General features: G+C 36.1%; 2 protein-coding genes and 1 long non-coding RNA gene across 5 annotated transcripts in view; 1 reads left to right on the forward strand and 2 right to left on the reverse strand.

Moving 5' to 3' along the window:
* Positions 1–21,501, reverse strand: part of LOC124445473 — a 25,159-nt gene continuing 3,658 nt past the window's right edge. Inside the window, exon 3 of one of the 2 annotated variants that reach the window (XR_006948167.1) lies at positions 1–189. This is a non-coding gene — a long non-coding RNA (uncharacterized LOC124445473). Of the gene's footprint in view, positions 484–21,501 lie in introns of both variants that reach the window. The other variant, XR_006948166.1, reaches the window with a different exon arrangement.
* LOC124445470 (putative methyltransferase NSUN7) lies at positions 962–13,714 on the reverse strand. The gene is made up of 11 exons (XM_046996198.1): positions 13,683–13,714; positions 13,325–13,515; positions 10,935–10,993; positions 10,135–10,626; positions 8,261–8,411; positions 8,026–8,145; positions 6,654–7,112; positions 6,005–6,084; positions 3,795–5,475; positions 2,032–3,379; positions 962–1,866 (listed from the first exon to the last, which is right to left on the reverse strand). Exons 2-9 carry the CDS (start codon positions 13,503–13,505, stop codon positions 5,209–5,211), a joined length of 1,809 nt encoding a protein of 602 aa, XP_046852154.1. The 5' UTR covers positions 13,506–13,515; positions 13,683–13,714; the 3' UTR covers positions 962–1,866; positions 2,032–3,379; positions 3,795–5,208.
* LOC124445469 (amyloid beta precursor protein binding family B member 1-like) overlaps positions 16,250–21,501 on the forward strand; it is a 21,553-nt gene continuing 16,301 nt past the window's right edge. For both annotated transcript variants that reach the window (XM_046996196.1, XM_046996197.1), the window contains exons 1-3: positions 16,250–16,432; positions 19,166–19,515; positions 20,451–21,031. In XM_046996196.1, the coding sequence (XP_046852152.1) occupies positions 19,209–19,515; positions 20,451–21,031 (888 nt within the window). In that variant the 5' untranslated portion in view covers positions 16,250–16,432; positions 19,166–19,208. The remainder of the gene's footprint in view (positions 16,433–19,165; positions 19,516–20,450; positions 21,032–21,501) is intronic.

The raw sequence follows: 21,501 nt of genomic DNA on the forward strand, positions 1-21,501 counted from the left end.
TATTGCTTAAAATTGTGTATTGTCTTTCTATGCATTTCTATACAAGACGGTGTTTGAGAAAAACTGCACATCTTTGAAATCAGCAGACGTTTAGAATCTACATGATTCAGAAGTAATTGATTTCCAAAGAGATTTAAATGAAATGTAAACAAGCATTACACAAATTGAAGTTACTGTACAGCAATTGTACTTTAAAATTTGAAGCATCAAACTCAATTAAATTGAAATTTATTTCGTTTACGCTTTCTTGATAATTACCTATTCCTGAATCATGCAAATTCTAAATATTGACTGATTTCAAAGATAAGCAGATTTTTGAGACGCCTGTGTACAACTTAATACACCAGGGCGATGTGTAATTAACGCTATAAGTCAAATAGAGGCACGACAGTATTACTATTTAGAGGAATTTTTAAATTAATTACAAGATAGTATCGCATAATACAGGGGTCTCCAAACTTTACAGCCATAGGGCCACATGAACTTTCATCCAGCATGTTGAGGGCTGACGAACCGTATACCGCTGGTCAAAGAGCGAATATTTTAATAAAACGAAGTACATAACACAAGCTTCATTAGTTAAAAAAATAGCTCCTTCCTTAGCTCAAAAACCCTTGACAGCACTTTTCCACAACTTAGCCATCTTACTGCAGTGTAATATGGCATGTCAACAGATTCTGTCTCAGTAGGAAGTGGGGACAAAAATTGACGTAAGCCACTCTTGCTAGTTGGCTTGCGTCATAACGTGAACTTTCTGCATAGAGTTTATTTTGTTTAATATTATTATTATTTTTTTCTTAAGTGTCTCTGCGGGCCGGATTGAGAGGCCCAACGGGCCGTAGTTTGGAGACCCCTGGCATAATAAAATGTAAAGTATTTACAAATACATTACATAGTAGCTTAGCTAGCTGGCAAATTTTGTCTTCTTGTGTAATTTTTTCAGCGCTGCAAAGAAAATAGATTTTTCAAGAAGTGAACGATGATATTTTGCTGAGAAATATACATAGCATGACAAAAACCTGCATGCGGACTGGCTACCCCACGGACAATAAATACTATTTGTGTAATTTATAAACATCCTCTAATAAGAGAGTTGCAGGCAAATGAGCAGATTCCAAAGAGTTTTAAGGCTCATGTCATGCCTTATAACTTTCACATAATTTTATACTTAAATAATAGATTTCTTTCATTCATATTTTGTAAAGAAAAAGACAGTTGCTCAAAATTAAATTTTTCAGTGAAGTTGTGGATTTTTGTCAAAGAATTTTTTTATTATATCTCCCAAATACGGACACGACAGAGGTGCCAAGTGCAAAATGAAGTCTGTTTCTGTCGGTAAACATTCCCTGTTACCGAACCCACATAAATTTTGCATTGCATTAGTTCTTTCGTACAAATACTTTCCATCGACGGTACCACTGTTCAATTGGTCGTTTATGGCCGCCTGTTCGAATCGGGAATATATACAATGATTTCTTGTCCATGCATAGCCAGCGGTTACATTGACAAAGAACTCTCGCACGAGAGGAGAACCGCGAACGAGAAAGACGCCTGCATTCAACATTGCTTCTTTTTTATACCAAGTAAAAATAAGTTCTATTTCTGGATATGGTTCCATAAAAGACTCCAGCGATTTTTCCATGTTTACAAATATCGCATCGGTGTCAATCCACATTAGCATCTTGCAGTCAGGTAAGTACTTAAGAATGGCGTGTATCTTGTTCCAAACTCGGCGACACGGTCCTTCACGATGAAAACCGAACGTGTCTTCTATATATCTATAGTTATGACGCCTTGCATAACTTACTTTATTTTGGCGAAGTCGATCCAGTTGGGAAGCCATGCAATCGTTAGTTCGATGGCTACCTAAAATATATATAAGCATGTGAGTTTCTTAACAATGTCCTTCCTTATGTATAGACTATGCTTTTAAACTATGAAGTAATAGCTCATAGTTAAGTAAATGAAGAAAAATTTTTTTTATTCACGACAAGGGTACATATTTCTGATGACGTAAGCATTTATGATTACCTGATAATACGCAAACCTGCCGCTGACATAATTTTTCGTGTTTATTTTTCCATTGATCAAGAGTTGCTGATGTCGAATGTTTTACTCCGTCCCACGCAAATGACTGTAATGCAGAGCAAGGGATGCGATTTTTTTGTCTTATAATATCGAGCAAAATATCCACACCAGGTTCAGGCTTGTATTTTGATTCACTTATCGCCTTTTCTATACATGATTTGTTTTTAACGCATACTAGCCATTCGCCAAGAAACGAAGAGCGCTTAAACTTGTTCACCCCGATGACATTTGCCAAACATTGCCTCTTTGAGAGTTGTGCATGGGTACTACCAACAACAAATCCTTCATTTCCGAGATACGTTTGAAATTTTTCCAATGAAAACGTAAGCTCAGTTCCAGGTTCAATCCAAATAACTTCACCGTATGTGGCTGATGTTAACGATAACACTATTGGTCTTATCGCAGTTAAATGGTATTGCCTTATGTGTAATTCGTGAAAATGATACGGAAAACGGTTCAGCTGGACACTGAAAGGCCTCTTTAGATTCAAGAGGAATTCTTGTTCACATTGACGAAGGTCTAAAGTCCATATTATAAACTGGAATTCGGAATTTCGTGACTGCGCAGTCAGTGCATCGATAAAATTTAATAACCAGTTGAATTCTCCCGATCCTATGGCTGTCACTAGATAGTAGTTGTCTTGGTACTTGTAGTTTGTTGAGAACTCCCCATCCTTCGTGGAGTATAGATTAGCGCTTGTAGAAGGATCCTCCTCATCGTGCCACGTAAAGAGCGAGTATTTAAGAAAACCGCACACTAATAAAAACACTACGAAGCACTTCAATTTGTAATGCCTCTTAAAAGTAAAAAAACGCCACATATTGACTTCAACTTTCGCCCATATCTGTTAATATTTTGACGGAAATAAGAAACCACTTGTTGCGAATGTTGCAATTTTAATAATTTAAGAATGTTAATTTTTTCAAAAGCAATTAATTATGGAAATACTTCATGCGTTTCAATCGTTCTAGCCTCCACGTCTTGTGGGGTGACTTTTATGTTCTTTATTACAACACAACGTGAAATGCCGAAGGCAAGCCACAGTTCGTGATGGAGTTTTTAACTCGGATGTTCGACGAATAAGCGAGATCGGCCAAATTTACATCACAAAAATGTATTAAAATACTCCTATTGACTTACAAATATACTCTTGTATGATAAGAAAAATTTAATTGCTAATTACCATCAGAATGTTAGATTTGTTCGCGTTTGTCCATAAATTTGCAAGTGTAAAAACATCTACGCGCGTGGGCTGAACGATTGTAAAGTTCATTGAGGAAGGGTCGACAAACTGTTGAAAATAAACAATGAAATAAAAAAATTATTTAGAATTGTGCAGCAATTTTGCTACAAAGTTGTAGTTGCCCCCTTAGAATTTATAAAAAATCTCAAGGATTACATTCTCTGCTATTGAGGGAAAAGGAGGGGAATCAGAAATTTCTGTGAGTGATTTTTAACAGTTAAAGTATGCCGAGAAACATACAGTATTTGCAAATAAGTGCCATATTGAGACACGCATTTTAGCGAAAATTCGCGTTAGTAAAAATCCTAGAAACGTTGTCTCAACAAACATTTGATCAGAGCTTATCCACGTAGCAACTGATTTATTATAAATACAAACGATACTTTCTATTTGTGAGAACGATCAGATTGCGATTTAGAAGTCATACAGTGTAGACAAACATGATTAAAGTGAATTGTTTTACTTTTACGTGTTTGACGGAGCATGTTACAGACATCATTAATGTTGACTGACGTGTTGACATTCTTGTAGTCATCTTTAATTTGAGTGAAGTGGTCAATGTTGGCTTTGTCGTATGTGATGCCTGGTTCGTACGTCAACAGCAACAATACACAAAGACGCTCGCACACCCACACATTTCCTATTCCACGTATTCCACGACAACAAAGACGACGAGTCATTTCATCTTCACTATTGACTCTGAAGTTGTCATGACTACCGTCAAAGATGTCGACATATCAGCCGACAAGTACGAGCCGTGCTTCCAATGGACAATCAACAACTATGTGCATGAAACATATGATTTTCTTGGGAAGCGTACCTCCCATGATGAATGACGATCTATGTTACGTAACAGTCAAGAAATAGCAAAAATTTTTGATGTTTTTGTATGAAACACGACAAAAAGCTTAAGAGAGAGAAGAAAATTGCATGGAACACAGTTGTAGGCACAGGAGTTTTATAGCATTCAACCAATCAGAGCCCGTATTTAAAAGGTTATACAAACAACAACAAGCGCCTATCAGACGTTCATTCAGGTTACTTGAGAACAGTGTTTGGTCATATTTGTGTATTGTAATAGTTGCTGAGTCGCACAACAAAATCACGGCAATGCAATCTCATATGAGGCAATGCAATCTCACATGGGACAATACAATCTCACATGAGGCAATGCAATCTCACATGAGGCAATGCAGTCTCACATGAAGCAATGCAATCTCACATGAAGCAATGCAATCTCACATGGGAAAATACAATCTCACATGAGGCAATGCAATCTCACATGAGGCAATGCAATCTCACATGGGACAATACAATCTCACATGAGGCAATGCAATTTCACATGAGACAATGCAATCTCACATGAGGCAATACAATCTCACATGAGACAATGCAATCTCACATGAGGCAATGCAATCTCACATGGGACAATACAATCTCACATGAGGCAATGCAATCTCACATGAGACAATGCAATCTCACATTGGGCAATGCAATCTCACATGGGACAATGCAATCTCACATGGGGCAAATCCAATCTCAAATGGAGAAATGCAATCTCACATAGGACAATGCAATCTCACATGAGGCAATGTATTACGTAAGTTTAAGAGTGAAACGATCCAAGATAGCTTTCAATTGGTTGGTAGACTTCGTAGCTATTTCTGGCTAGATATTAGCTTGATTACTGTAAAGTTTGTTAGTTCTGTTGCCGATTTATATTTGTTGAATAAACCATCGAAGAACAGTTCCTCCATCCAACCAAGATTCCCACCCGATAATTACACAGCAAACATAAGGAAAAAATCTTCGAACAGTGAACATTAGGAATGATGATGTCGATACTGTTTGAATTATAGATAGTTTTCGAAATGACGTTAAAATTGAAATGGTTTGAGGGCCCTGGTATCTGAAGCGTTTTTTTGCTCTTTGCCTCCCTGTTTCACTCTTGCCTTTTTTGTGTCCTGAATTTTTCTCGCTAAACCAATGTCGATTTGTTCCTCCTCGTCTTCCTTTGTTGGTTTATGCTTGCTTAACGAAGATATTGGTCGTCTTGTATCATTTTTCACGCTACGTTTCGTACCTTTAATGAGACCTTTCTTTGCAGCTCTTTCCAAAACATCACTGGCGGAGTCAGTCAATTTCTTAAAACATTGTAGGGCAAGTATGAGTCGAAATATAAATGTCATGAGTATACGTCACGAAACACATCAATGTATTCTACAGACTACACGTTTAAGGCTACTTTCATTCTTGTTTTAAAATGAACAGAAACGACTAATAAACACACAATAGGGAATGATTTAGCGAGGCAATAAGCAATTTTGTATCTCTTCATCAATCAACACAAGCTATTAGCGATGTGTCACACTACTAGCCACATCGAGGAAACAAAACAAGCAATTTACGTCAAGCAGTAAAGGATAGAGGATGCATTCCATGACAATTGTAGAATGACCTCAACAGTTTCCTGGTTTGTTGGCCATTTAGCTGGCATGGAATTCATTAGACCAAAAACATGAGAACTAGTTTAGCCTTAAATCAAATTGACCTGTCGGGATATCTGAAGTATGATGGCTATTATTATGTTTGTGCAAACACAAATATTCTTCATAATTTTTTTTTTTTAATTACTAAAAGTGGCCTTAAATTTCTGAAAAGGTGTAAGTGTACCTGGCGTTGAAGAAGGCAAACAAAGCCACCGTTCAAACCCATCTTGCCGTTTAATTTTAGAAATTTTTCTGCATCTTTGTCTACAAGAAAAAACACGTATGAATAAAAATAACCTCTCTGCTCTAACAAAATATTTTAGTGTATTGCTGGAGTTTTATTCAAGTAGTAGCTACTATATGCCAAATGAATGGTGTAGTTAGCCTCGATAATTAAGGAGGCAACATTCATATATGCATGTTATAATCCGCATGCAGAAAACAATTGATTCCTATAAGGTACTAAATATGTTAGAATATACAAATATGAATGTTCTCTCCCCCCTCCCCCCACAAATATCGAGCTGGTTATGCTACTGTGTCTAACACGCCTGAAAGGAGATGTGTCTGAAACTGACGCCTCAAGAGCATTGAAAACGTCTTATTGGATTAAATTTGTTAAAGTCCTGGCTTTAGACGGGCGTCAGTTCGGGACACACTGAGCATAGATATATTCAACATTGACAATCTGTCAGCATGTACTAGTTCAGATAACATTAATAAATTAAATTCAAAAATGATGATTTATAATAATAATAAAAACAAATTACAAAAGTACAGAAGTAGATGGAAATGCAAAAATGATCTTTTCTTTTAGTAACGGAATGACATACCAATTACCAAGGAATCTTCGTTGGTTCCCCTCACAGATTTGGCACTGAATCTTCTTAATTTCGCCGTCAAATCTGGAAGAAAGGATGTGACCACAAATGGATTGTGATTTTTACCATCAGGATGTTGCGAATGATTGGCGTCGACTACCTTTCTTATCACCTCCTCATTTTCTGACTTGAAGATTGAGCTGGTGACGTACACGATGTAGCGGACGAAGTTAAACTTCATAGCATGAGAAATGCTTTGTTGGTGCATTAACACTAGGGCACGTAGTCTGTTCGACTCAATACTATTTGCCAAATCCTGCACACAAGATGTTCCCTCTTGTAATACGTAGTCGATAGGACTGACAACGCCAGATTTGGAGCAGTTTGCGTTGCAGAGGATTACACGGACTTTAGCAAACCGCTCGTCATTTGGCAGTATATCTAAGAAGTTTTCTTCCTGCAGTACAACATCTTTAGTTGAAAATCAAGGAGAATATAGTTTACCAACACGTTAGGCCTACTTGTAAAGTAATTATAGCTTACAAATAGATTTTCCAACAGTAGGAGACAAGAAAATGTCGATCTTCGCTAGAGATAAGTGCTCAGAATGAGTACTCATTCCAAAGTAAGAAAGTAAGTATTAATACAATTGCTAACTGATAACTAGCTTTCAAAGAGCACTGAGCTTAGATCTCCGAAGTGATAACATTGGTGGCGTCATGTCAAAAAGCTGATGGTACAAAATTTATAATTTGTGAAACAAGTTTTGAATATCTTTTTCGAAAATATTTTCCACACTGAAAATGGAAAAAGATAAGGAGCTCATACGACATGATAAACACTGCATGCAGAAACTACTCTTGTATCAACTTGCATGCAAGCCTTATCTTTTTTTCCATTTTATAAACGAGTAAGTTAAGGCAAGATCTTTATCCGTAATTTCTTTGCTTACTCATTTTTGCCATTATTACCCACTCCCCCTCGGTTATCCTTTGCATTTTAGAAATTTTTCGATATTTATTGCATTATTGTGTTTGCTCTTTATTCTATAAATCGGGAGCTTTCAAAAGTTTTACCTAAAAGTTGTGGGTGCTTCATGCTTGCTATGCGATCACGCACATCAGTTCATCTGGTAATGAAACTGCTTGATGTTAAATATTTTCATTTGGATTTCTTCTTTCAACTGCATGGGTCATTATCATTTATTTGAAAATTTTTCATACTTGTAAAAGCACGACATTTAATATGTTAAAAAGGCAAGAAAAAACTAAAATTGTGAGTCCGCAAAAATTGTGGATGTCCGCACACACAGATACCCACGGCATCTCAAGGCCCCGTTATGAAGTTACTGCATTCAAAAACAATTGAAAACTTTTGAGGATACTCTGCACGCCAAGATAGTCCAACGACGCCCTCAAATCTTCGTATTGGTGAGATTTAACACCAAACACTATTAACGATCTCACCGGATGAACATAGGACGAAATTCTGACGATGAGATTTACTATATAAATACATAACGTTGAAGATAACAAGTTTTTAAATCAGCTTGCTAAACGATAAAAATGTTTTTTGCTGCAATGCAGGTCGAAAGCGCTTTTGTAATGATTTGAACGAACCTGAATTGGAGTTCACGATTATGACATCATCTCCGTCACTAAACGTCGGCCTTACTTCACCAGGGATTATTGCCGAGGCTTTTTCTTTGGCCAAAGACATTTGAAAAAGGACACTTCGGATCACTTCAGGAGCAATAAACATCGACTTGTCCTATATTATACAATGTGAGTCCGGTCACTTTGCAAAACAAAAAAAGTATTTTTAAAACGTCGAAACAAAATGAAATAGTTCGTAATAAGTTTTAAATTCGGATAGTATACGAATGGTGACATTAATAAATTATTAAAAAGTGAAAAGTTTGGTAGAAATGTGGTAAATTCGAAACTGGGACGAGTCTTTTTGCTCTGAGAATATTTTGTTTGTGTGAAATAGGGTTGTACCCCTACGAAGTTGCACACTTCTTCAAATTGTTTGCATAAATAATGCTGAAAATATATTTTACAAGAAACTAATAAAACCAATGCGGCTGTTCAAAAACAACTTTGAATGTCATATTTATTTGTATCTTTCAAACAAGGAATGTATTTTTGTATAGTTCAGTAATCTCATGAAATACATGCATGTTACATACGTATAGTGCGTTTGTGTTTATCTGAAGAAGTTCATACAGCAATGCTCTCGAGACTTGTATTTTGCACACAGACTATTTAGCAAATGAAATATGTGTTTTGTTTGTTTAGGGGGTGTTTACATGAATCCGGAATGACTTTCGATCCGGAACGAACTCATTCCACTTTAAAAGAAATTCTATTGTATGTTTACATGAATTCGGAATGAGTCACAACTCGATCCGGATCGAGTTCATTCCTATTTTCATTCCGGATCGAAATTTCATTCCGGATCGAAAGTTACTTTTAATCTCATGTAAACGCGAATTGAGTTTCATTCTAGAATGATATTGTGATTAATGACGAAGCACGCATGTGCCATGGGTATTGTCTTCTGGCAAATTGAAGCTCGTAAGCAAATAAAGAGGCTAAATGGGTTAAAATGAGTGCGAAGAAAAACAACAATTAGTTTCATGCAATTAGTTTCGTGTTAAGCTGTATTAACGCAGGAACAACAGAAAAAAAAAGGGTTGCTATAATGTTTATGTTCTCCATCTTCAAATTTCAAAATTCCCGCAAAATGTCAATCCTTGTGTTGATTTCCCATGTTAATGGACTCCGTCGATTTCGACGTATGAGGGTTCCACAAAGTGGAACATCCTGGTTACTTAAATTATAGTGAAGGCAGCTGACCAGACTACAATCACTCGTACCTTTCACGCAACTACAACGCTGATATCAGCGTGACACACAGTGTGACAAGGCTGCACCATTGCAGATGCAGATACAGTCCATCCGAGGACATAGTTTCCTCTACCAAATTTCCCTCACATGGCTTTGGTCAACTCGGGCTAGGTTTACAGACACATTGCCAGATGTGCCACGAGCCGGGATTGAACCCGCGCCGTCTGGCTTACAGCTCACGCAATTAACCATTCAGCCACCCGCCCCGTCCCAGTTTATGTTCTCCATCTTCAAATTTCAAAATTCCCGCAAAATGTCAATCCTTGTGTTGATTTCCCATGTAAACACGGATTGACATCACGTTTCGATCGGGACTTAAAGTCATTCCGGATTCATGTAAACACCCCCTTAGAATCGACTTTTGAACGCAAATTTAAAACAGAATTCGATTTTTATGTTGAGCTCATGAGCTTGAAATTGAACTGATGAGAAATATGTTTTTTTTTATCTTCCAAAAAGCTCAATTGGAAAATGAGAGCAATGACTTCTTTCCCCATGTATGTATATAAAGCTTTAGAAATTCATGTATCATAAACATTGTGTCAACAAAAATTCGGCCCTATATAGCTGCATGCCCTTACCTGGATAATGATGAGGCCTTCTTCAACTAATTTGTGATTATAGACATCAAATTTCACATCGCGAGGAAAAATGAGAACGTCGTTCAAATGTACGTCACGAGTGAAACAATGACCAGTAAAAGCGGTAAAATCGTCAAGAACGTCGATTTCAGCGAAACCACTTGCTTCTAATATTTTGCACACCTCTTTAACGCTTGTCCTCAGATTGTTGACATACGCGTAGATGGGTTGATAGCAGACGAATTCATTTTTTTCTCTCTCTTCCTTTGGAAGAAGGTCTTCGACAGTAAGTGCTGTTTCGCGTATACGGTTTCGAGCTAAAGACGCTCTAAGTTTTGTATAAAATGAAACTAAGGCATCTCGAATTTCTTTTATATGTGGTAAAGTATACTGGTTTTCCGTTTGGAGGCTTTGAGTTTCACCGAATTGAAAATCATTTTGCTGATAATCCAAAAGCATGACCATCACGTGATTGCGATATACTGATCCAAGCTGCAAAAATTGATTCAAGCAAAATTTTTCAGGTTGAAGATTGATTTATTCTAAAAGTTCTCTGATTTCTATTCTCCAAAGTTCTTTGGGTTCAAACCATCGTCATGTTTTAGAAACACCACCAAAAATATTCCAGGTCAATGCAAATGTGTTTTTTAGTTATTTCACATGGCAAAAATCATCATTGAAATAATATTTTTTGTAAACGAAAAAGTCATGGTAGTTTCACTGGCTGGGAGAGTTATTGCATGCACATGGTCCTAGCAGTTGATTTTTTTCACAATAGCAACAAAAAAACGTTCACTAACCTTGAAAAAACTGGAAAAGAAATAGCTGTCTAGTAGTATATCGTTCAAAACGGACTCGTCTACATCAAACATAAAATAGCAATGAGTTGACAGCATGTTAAGGTCTGTGGACCGGAGGCCACTTTTGAAGCACTAATTCAGACATGGTAAAAAATAACTTTCTATCCAAAAAATGTATTTATCAAATATGATGCTTAAAACTTATGTTGTGTTTATTTTAGCTAATAACCATATCAATGTTCGTTATCTTTTCATTGCACGGTTACATGAAAAATTATTTGTTAATTTTGTTGTTCTGTTGTTCAAACATGACTTTTAGCATTTGTGATTCTTCTCTGCATTTTTGGTTTTTTCTATAAATGTACTTTGCTTTTTTCATCATGATGAATATTTTTGATCTTATAGAATTATATCTGAAAACTCAGCCTTTTCCTTTTGTGTAGTCTGTAGCCGGGCGATAATTGGAAAAGTCGTTAGTCGATATGTTTTTGATTCACAAAATGATTACTTTTATACTTGATCACTAATTTGAACTAAATATGTTTTAAATATTGCAAAAAGCCAGCTAGGGTGGAGATAGACTGATCACCCAATTTTCAAGAGGGTACATGTGCAATTAAAATGGTTATACCATACCATGCTAGGCGCTTTATTCTCTTGACCGTAAGAAATGGTCATTTATAGATAGCCAATCTTCATGCGGCATGTAAAAGTGTAAATACGACATTCTGTATGATTGAAATGGGTAAAACGTATTTTACTACCGTTATGGACAATATATACACCGGATACATATGCATATTGATGGTTTTTACAAGGAGTCAAAACAATTTTTTTGCTATTGTGTCGCCAGGATTTTTCAATTTGGGAGAGGGGATGGGCACAAGCTGAACGCTAATTTATTGGAGAAAAGGCGGGAAGGCACTTGAAAATTAGCCATTAATCAGTGGAAAACGAAATTGTACTAAAAATTGCCTCAGTGTCAACTTTTTCCAACATCTATCATGAAGAGTTGGCATTTTTTAGCTTTCTTGTTATATCTGTGTATTCATCGTGTTATAAGGTTATGTGTATCGATTATTGATTCTAATAAAATATTTTTATTTTCTAATACTGACAGAAAAGCAGTATTGGACTTAGTTAACATTGTATTTGTGCATTAAAAGTCTAGAGCGTACTTTTTCATAATTTTATTCAAGTACCGTGACATAGTGTGATGTGGTTCATGAAAAGCACCACTATATCACTTGTTCTTCTTTCCCAACTTTAATTTTCATCAAGAATTGTTTCAAGCTCCCAGCTGAAAACACTGAAATCGTAAATACAATGCAAACTATTGTGCAATAGTGACGTCGTGCAAATTCCGTGAGAGTTTGTGCTTTTTTTCAATGTCTGATGCCGCCTCTTAGACAAAGCTGCTGAAAAACATCATTTTACTTGTTAAACAAATCAATTTCTTTATGCAATCATTCACGAGTAATTTTGTTTTGAAATATACTCGAACCTTTTGTGAGCAGACACATCCTTGGGAGTGGGATCATGAGAGATCATGAAAGATAATAATGTATTGTCGAGGACTGGAAAGAAGAGTTAACTTTGAGCAGTCAGCTCCGAGAGTTGGCCATAGAGGCTGGACTGGTCTGGTTTGACTGTAACGCGCATGCAAGTTTCACATGCAAAACGATGTAGAACGATATAATAATTTTTAAAGTAAATGGTTTGAACCCGGGAGTATCGTTACATGTTTGTAAATGTCGATCGTCCAGGTTGGTAAATTCATTTTGACTCTGAAGATGACTACCGCTAAGGTTGTCGAAACGTCAGTCAACAGTCCTTCTCAGGACTATACCAACCTGGACGATCGACATTTACAAACATTTAATAATAATTTTTAATTAAACTAACACCTTTGTTGTAACATTTCACTCTTTAAGTGACTAAATTTGTTGATCAGTGTTATCACAGAAGTAAAATGACCTTGTTATTGTCCCATGTGTACCGAGTTACAATTAGCAGCTTTTTGTCACGAAATATCGAAGTAAGGAAATTTCATCGGTTTTTATTGGTCAATAAGATTGCAAATTAATCTTCCATAGCCGTATACTATTTGATGTTGAATACTAACAAATCAACATTCCTACTATAACAATGAGTGTAACATGCACAATGACTCTGACCACTAACGAGAAATTTTGTCTCAGTCTGTATATACATACAAAAATATAACATACACATGCAGAGATTAGTCGACAAAATAAAAATCACATAATGGATAGAACAATTTTGGTGTTGAATTACGCACAAATACAAAACTTGCACATAGATGAATATAGATTATAGTTATAGACCACAGCACCTACGAATACATAAATAAAATGACCAGTTCTTACATTTCTTAGCCCCAAACGCGAGGCTATAGGCTCGTCGTTTCACCCGTTCATCGTCAAACGCTGGTAGAACGACGTTCTCATTTCCTTTGAGGTAAGCAAATATTATCGCGGCGTTTTCGTATATGACATGCTGAAAGTTATCGAAAGGTGTTGCGGATTTATCTTTATAATCCATCGCCATGTTGCATCTTCTAAAAGTATCAAATCCTTGACTCACTCTATCTTTGTGGCGACAAGATTATTTCAGCTCTTCACAAACAAACACCGACCTTCATTTTATTATGACCTGCTCTATTGACAACAAGCTAAACACTAGCTAAGAACAGGTAAGTATCCTAAGCGCTATTTACATACTTACGAGTTAACATTAAGTTTAATCTTTGTCACCTGCCATTGTTGATAGGTATACAACTTGTTTCCATGCCATCATGATAAACTAACAACTCTTACGTTTCCATTGGTCGAGAAAGAGTGATACCCTTCGATATGGAGAGAATATTGTGTTTCATGTAATTTATAGTTTATCATCGGTCATTTATTAAAGCAGTAAATGTAGTTTGTGAGTGGAGGATCTATGACTTGCCAAATTGGCCATCTAATTGGTCAACAAATGCAGGATTGGTTTTAATTAAAATTCTTGATTCTAAACAGGTCACTTGATTTCAAAAGGAGCTAATCATATGGCAAAGAGCTGCGTCAAACAGTCTGCAACATCAGTTTAAAATTTTAATTTCTTTAGATAAAAAAACATGAAAAGGAATCTTGTCTTCAGTCAGCGTGCCATACGCTTTTCCATTAGATAAAAAAATCCCGATTGATATAACTAAAATAGAAGATTGTCTAGTTATGAAGCTCATATATTTAGGTACATTTTTCTCACCATTGAACGATAAGCCAGACCGTCTATTTTGCCTTTCTTTAACAATTTTTCTGTGTTTATTTAGCTAAGTGTGAAAACAACGGATTTCTAAAGTAATTGACATTGATAATGTTCTGCTTGGTGTTTATGTTTTTCGTGAGACAAAGAAATTTCGTAATCTTCGAATCAATATTTTATTTCAGTGATTGCTCAGTTCGAATCTTATATTTTTTGATTTTTAAAAGGCTTTATAAAAGTTTGAAAAAATTGCTATCCAGTGGATAACGCTATCCAGGCATCGTGCAACCGTCGCCTGATGCTTACATACCAAAGCAGATATTTGCCAGCTGCACTACTGGTTAGTCTGGTTTGACAATGTGCACGAATATTTGCCTCGCGTTAAGTACCTTTGGCAGGTGCCAGTTTCTCCAAATCATTGAGCTTGTATAAAAAAAGTTTTCTCAAAACAACATGAAAAATACCTGACAAACACCGGTATTTTGTTTATACAGACAGCTGACAAACTTCTCAACACATCTTGTCGTATCTTTATCCGGGTAATGTGTAGAGTCTGTTTTTTTATCTACTGACAATTATGACCTTTGCCGGTTTTGTCAACTCCACTTTCAAAAAAAGCTTGGAATGTTCTGTGTATAAATTCCACTAATAAAGTCATACTCTCATTACAAACCAGTGCATGTTTCACCTGCAAATCAACCGCATTTTTCCATTAGTCAAAACTTCCATCAAGGCTGGAAATTCCATAGACAAGCAAATTATTGGGTAAAATTCAGCTTTCCCACGTAAAGAGTATATGTTTTCATGGTCTTCTGCCCCTCCATTGCGGTTCCTGTTTCAACTATTTCAACTATTACAATTGATTAAAGAATCTACCCAAATATAACTATGACATCCTTCAGCCCCATTTACCATAAAGCTGTTGACTCTGTTAATTTACAAATAATTTGTTCAGGATTTGCTACAACAAAAGTTGCAAAATACATTTTTATTGAGACACGTCAAATGCAATGTAAAAAGTTTGTAAAACCTGGATAGTCCTATCATATGGCGTTATGTCTAAGCCAAAGGACGCGTAGAAGACTTAAAATAATCTATTAGGAAGGCAAAACAAGCCATTAGGTGCAAGAGATAAATAAGGCTCAGTGGAAATTTTTTTAACTAATCTTGGAGATATTGCAGAATACTTTAATAAGTATTTTCGAAATTAATTTCGAAAATGAATTACGAAACAATCAATTTGTTTTGCTAATTAATTTGTCTACAATCATGCCTACCAACTTAAGACTGCATGGTGTTTTTATAGGAAGGCCACAAATGTCGACAAGACTTCTCGTAAAGTTGTTTTTAAGATTGCTTCATCAGTCATTATTGACCGACTGACACTGAGGGACACATATTTTTAATTAGGAAATAACTCGTTTCCTGATCAGTAGTAAACGGTTAGAGTAATGCCTCTTTAAACTCAATTCAACATGCATTTTAGCAATGACATTGACTCGGCCCTGCATGGTATCCTCTGGAAAACGCTTAAGGCAGAAATGAAGAAAGCCTAAAAGCCAACCCAATTATGAATAATTCAGACCCTCAGTCCATAACCTATTTGTTCACAACAATGTAAAGAAGAAGTTGCATGAAAAGAACAAAATAAAAAATCACGCCGTAAGAGTTTCTGTAAATAAAGTTTTTGAACGAGAGCTTTCATAATTTCATTACATTACATTACGATATATTCTATAAAATCTGTATGGTTATGCTTGTTAGAGTCTCCTACCTTTGAGTCCATGGGTAAATGGGGGTAATTGAAAGTCACTAAAATAAAAAATAGTACGCATTAATGATGCAGCTTTAATTATTTTATCATGTCTCTTGTTAATGGTACATAGTTCGCGCACAGGCCTTACGACGTCCCTGCACTTTACAGAATACATACGGTAGACGGGTAGAGCAAATAGAGGAATTTTAAGAATTCTTGCGTTAAATTATGACGATTATTCGAAAATTGAAATATGAATAATTTAGATATTTCACTTAGACAAATACCGGAAGAAAGCTTTTGTGATAGTTTTATCGGTGATCAAAAGTCAGGAACAGATCGATTTCTCATATTTCCTACTTTCAATTTGTTTTATCGACATTGTATGTATAACTATGTGAACTGCTGTCGATTTTGAACCGTACAGTGTAAGAAAATACGCTCATTTAAGTGGATGGTTTCGAAGTTGATTTGGGTAAGTCTTTTTGATAATCACTATTCTGGGTATTGATATTGTTGATCTGACGTTCATTCTCGTTTTATATCGCGATTCGCTCGCCATCCAAAAGTCCTTGACTCCAATAAAACGAAACATCAAAGCAAACGATTTTTATATAACTCTGTATTTGATCTGAAGTCTTTTTTGAAACTATCACTTACAGTAAATTGAAATCTTTCACAAAGTAATTTGTTTGAAATTGGGTTTTTTTATTCGTTGTATGCCACTAGAAGGCACCCACAACGAAGCACGTACAAATAGTAAAATAACATATAAAGTAGTGAATTGCAATAAAGTTTTATCTGGGTTTTATTATAAGCAATAATATTAATATGATAAGCTTATTTCCATGTAACAGGAAAGACTTCCGTTGGTCTTATTTGTCGTAGTTTTCTAAGTTCTACACGAAGCATCCCCACTGTTTTGGACTAATAGATCTTGAGCCATCGTGATTTTGTTGTTTCATTTGTCCATGCCAGTGGTGGATATAGGGTAACTCAAAATAAATTGTTGCAGCACATTTTGGCATGTATGTACATATTTAAGTACGTTAGAGGCAAATCCATTGGTAAAATTATATTCTTTCGAAATTCATAACCAATAGCGTTTTTCTGAAAGTACATTGAATTTAAAATTGAACTGCTGTAACTGCTACTGGTCCATGCATTTAGATGCCTTCATGGTATTCATGTCCTTTCCTTGCAAAAAATTTTGTGTTCATTCCTGTAACAATGGAGGAAGAAATTAATTTTCTAAGGAAGTGTATAATTGTTTAAATGTGTCCTTATTTGTGGTCGTTGCTGTAATTGATTCATTCATTTGCAGTGCAGAGGACTTAATGTTAAGTTGAAACATGTCTGTCTGTAATAAAACATTTTTGTCATTTATCATGAATGTCTGGCTAATCTTGTTCAGTAAAGATGATATCGAAATTAATGCTTTTACTTTTTCAATCTAGTGTTGATGTGTATGCTGTAGTTAAGTAGGCCAGGGGCTGATTGACCCTCATTTGACAGGAGGGGTGCAGATTTTCCAAGGGGTGCATCATTGTTCTAGGTAAAAGTGCCAGGGCTTTAGGCATGGGCTTACAGATGAGTGAACCTTGTGAAATGAAAGTGGCCCTGGCTTTTAAGTATTTTTTATAAAGTTAAATAAATTATCAATCCTGGTTGTATAGCTGTACAGTACTTCCTTAAATAATGAACAAAGCTTCATAAATTATATAATGAATATTACCAACGACAAGTGAAACACAAATACAACAGTTGCTGTCACACATGACAAAAAAGGGAAAATAAAATAAAGTGCAAACAAATTTGACATGACAAAGTAACAGGTTGCTTCGCGTTAAGTAATTTATTTCCATTTTATTGTTTCCATGAAAACGCGCATGAAAGTAATTGTGGTATAAAATATGTAATTGCCTTTAAAATAATAAGCTCTGCTTTTTCCTTAGTCTCTTACTGTAAAATTTTCGAGTCTATAATTTTATTATAAAAATGGTCTACACTATGTATAATACCATTTTAGAATTTTTTTGGGGGGTGCTAGAAAATTTATTGTTCACCCACCTTGCAACCCGCTGAAAATCCATCCCTGAAGGAGGCAGTTCCATATTTTAAGATATTGTATGAAGCATTCCGAGATCTCGACACTTCCATGACAACCTCCAAGAAATTCTCTTCCAGTCAAAACAGGCACACTCAGAAAGCAGCATGCATAATATTATATTACAACATGAGGTTGACATTGTGATAGAACACATCAATTCCGGCTAACTTTGTACATCATATCTCAAAGACACCACGAGGACAACATATGCTAATGTAAAGCAACTACTACGAATTGCTCAGTTGTTGCTTGGTGACAAAAGCACATAGTTTTCTTCGTGTGTAGTTGCGACTAGTCTAATGTTGTGAAGGCTTGCATGAAAAGGTGTTTTCTTTTTTTAATTCATGAAAATGGCCGTCATCACGTCGCGCATTTTTTTGTGAGTAATGGATTCTTCAATGTACGTAGGACGAGTCAAAATACATTAAAAATCTTACCAAGTGAAAAAACTTCACAAACAATTCTTTTTGTATAGTATTGGCTCATGACGTTTTTTGAAAATATTCCAAACGAACAGCGTTGGTGTTGTAGTATTAATGAGCTGTTTCCATAATTTCGTAAGAGCACAATGGTTATAAGACATTTAAAATATACGACAAATTTCTTTATAGCAAACATGTTTCGGCATACTTTATGCCATTTTCAGTGCGAAGTGAATAAATATAGGAAGTTTACATATAACATATGTACACTATGTACATATGTACAGTTCACTATAACATATCATGTGAACTTCCTATATTTATTCACTTCGCACTGAAGATGGCATAAAGTATGCCGAAACATGTTTGCTATAAAGAAATTTGTCGTATATTTTAAATGTATCAATGAGCTGCTTTTAAAAGGGCCGATGAAGGATTTTATTCACGGTATTAGCTAATAGTATAAATAACTCCAACATTACTATCGTCAACATCAACACCAACAGTCCAACCGTCAGAAATCTCTAGCCTGAACGATCTACATCTAGAAACATGTAGTCATAATGGGGTTGGTCATAGATGTATCTGTATTTTGATGTATTTATGTTGGTCATGTATTTGTATTCCTGGCAATTGAGCCTCATTCATGTGTTTGCCTTTTTATTACATTTTAAAGAAAAACGTCACAAGGCAGTAATCCTAACCAAAACGAATCCAACATGTCATATGTGTACGTCGGCGACGAGTTCCGGCCATTAAGAGTCACCGATGATGTAGGAATAAGCACGCCCGTTGTTGAAGGGACGAGGCCGGCAGATAGTGAAGATTACTACTCCTCTGTTGAGCAAAACGTGAACGATAGTATATACAGTGATGTTGCTGAATACGGTCTTTCTAATAGTAAAAAACCACCGCCGCCTTTACCGAAGCCTTATGCTAGCAGATCGACAGAAAGCTTAAATGCAAATGATGACGGCAAGATGAGGAAACCACCACCGTTGCCTAAACCCTATGGGAAATCTTCCGGTATGTAGTTATGTTTCATGAAAATACTCGTAAATCCATACTTGAGATAATTTGTGACAAATTCTCGACCTTTTTCTACGCCAGTAGAATCGTATTATGGTTTTCATCGTGAAATGTGGGTGGTGGAGGAGTTTTTCGTGGGGAGAGGTAGCTTCCTATGACGCTCGCACACATTTTATATTCCCGAGTAGGCTTCCGACTGCGATTATATTCTACTTGCTCGAGACATCGCTGTTGATGTCCATCATTTTCAATTATTATTTCATAAAAAATTGTAAAAAATTTACAGTCTGTAATTTGCATACGATTAAGTTCCGAAAGCAAACAAAATTTTGAGAGGAAAGAAAACGTTGAAGATATATTATCCCAACGTTAGCAAAAACGAATTATTTTTACCTTTGGTCTTACGTGAAGATGCTTTAATCAAGGGGTCTTCGACGACTGAGTCCTTGGAGTGATGTGACGTCATACTGTGCGTGTGTACTCTTATAGATCTTAGCCTTAGACCAATCAAATCGCTTGATGCCTTTCAGTTATTATGTAAAGACGTCGGGATGCACTACTTTTACAGCCTTTGAAGTCTTTTTGCATCTCTGATTCGTTTCATATTAAGCTTGTCCATATCATGCCTACGTTTTCTTCTCTGCAATTAAGAAATAAAAGATGTTTAATGTGTTTGCACGGGCTTATGAAAACCGAGGAGACCTTTGGGAGAACTCGAGAGCTGATCCGGTTGCACTGGCTCGAGATTCTTCTAACGTGTATTCATGATTGATTTGCAAATTCTCTTTGTTTGATTGAATGATTTGATTGGTTGTACTCAGATCGTTTTGCGTAAGGCTAATGCAAACACAGCTCTAGACCAATCAGCGCACGCGTTTCATTGTGTTTATTTTACAATATTGCATGGCGCAGTTTTTTACTTTGATTTTAAGATAACCACGACGAGGATAACGCTGTTTATGCGGTCGTAAAGAAGCCTCCGACGCGAAAAGTCGCTTCTCAGAGTGAAGAACATAAAAAGGAAGAAGAAGATCCTCCGCCACTTCCGAGCAGACCAAACTTTGAAGAAGACGAGGAGTTGCTAAAAGATCCCCTTAGCGATGAGCAATCGCGTGATGAACTCAATCAAAACTCCAGCTCAATGAGCGCTATTACGAAACAAACTCGGAACAAACAGGTTGGAAAAAGTACTGACGAATCAAGGGTAGCGAAAAACAGACACACTGGCGATGCAGTAGTCGACGTCCCAAACACTCCAAAGGCGTACATAGTCACCGATATCCCAAACACTCCCAAGGCGTATATAGTTACAGATATTGTCTCCCAACCGTCAACAACAATGTTTGGAGAACCCGAAAGGTACAGTGATGAAACAGGATCCAATCCACACGAAAAAGACGAAACTGATGGAGAAGAAACAGATCTTCCTGACGGTTGGAAGAAATATCCAGGCATTGAAAGACCTTATTATTGGCATGTGGCGACTGGCCGGATTCAATATGAAAAACCTCAGGTACAATCCAGTTTGATTACTCGAATGATCATTTTGTTGAATCGACACGCCACATTCATGTGCATCCTTCACGTGTTTTTTCTTAATCCATAATTGTTTTGCTTTGTTTCAATGCGGTTGGGCTCATTCAGTTGATGTTTTCAACTGAAATCACCCTCTTTTGCTGTTTATTCAGCTCAATTAAATGGCACAGCAATGGCAGATTGTTTAGTGTTGATTGAACGTTATTGCCTGTTTAAGCGTAGATTGAATTATTTGATTGTGAATGCAATAGTATGGGTTCATTGTGTAGTTAAAGTATATTGCTACGTGACATAGTGAATAGCTTCATGTAGCTTCCCGTCAATTTTGGGAACATAATACTTCATCAAAGTATAAGATAAAACTTAACACGGAAAAATTCATCTTGTAAACTCAAATTCGAGTTAGTGTAAATAATATACAATTGGGACTGTCTGAATTATGTTTTC

Source organism: Xenia sp. Carnegie-2017, unplaced genomic scaffold, assembly GCF_021976095.1.
Source record: "Xenia sp. Carnegie-2017 unplaced genomic scaffold, XeniaSp_v1 HiC_scaffold_22, whole genome shotgun sequence".
NCBI lineage: Eukaryota > Metazoa > Cnidaria > Anthozoa > Malacalcyonacea > Xeniidae > Xenia > Xenia sp. Carnegie-2017.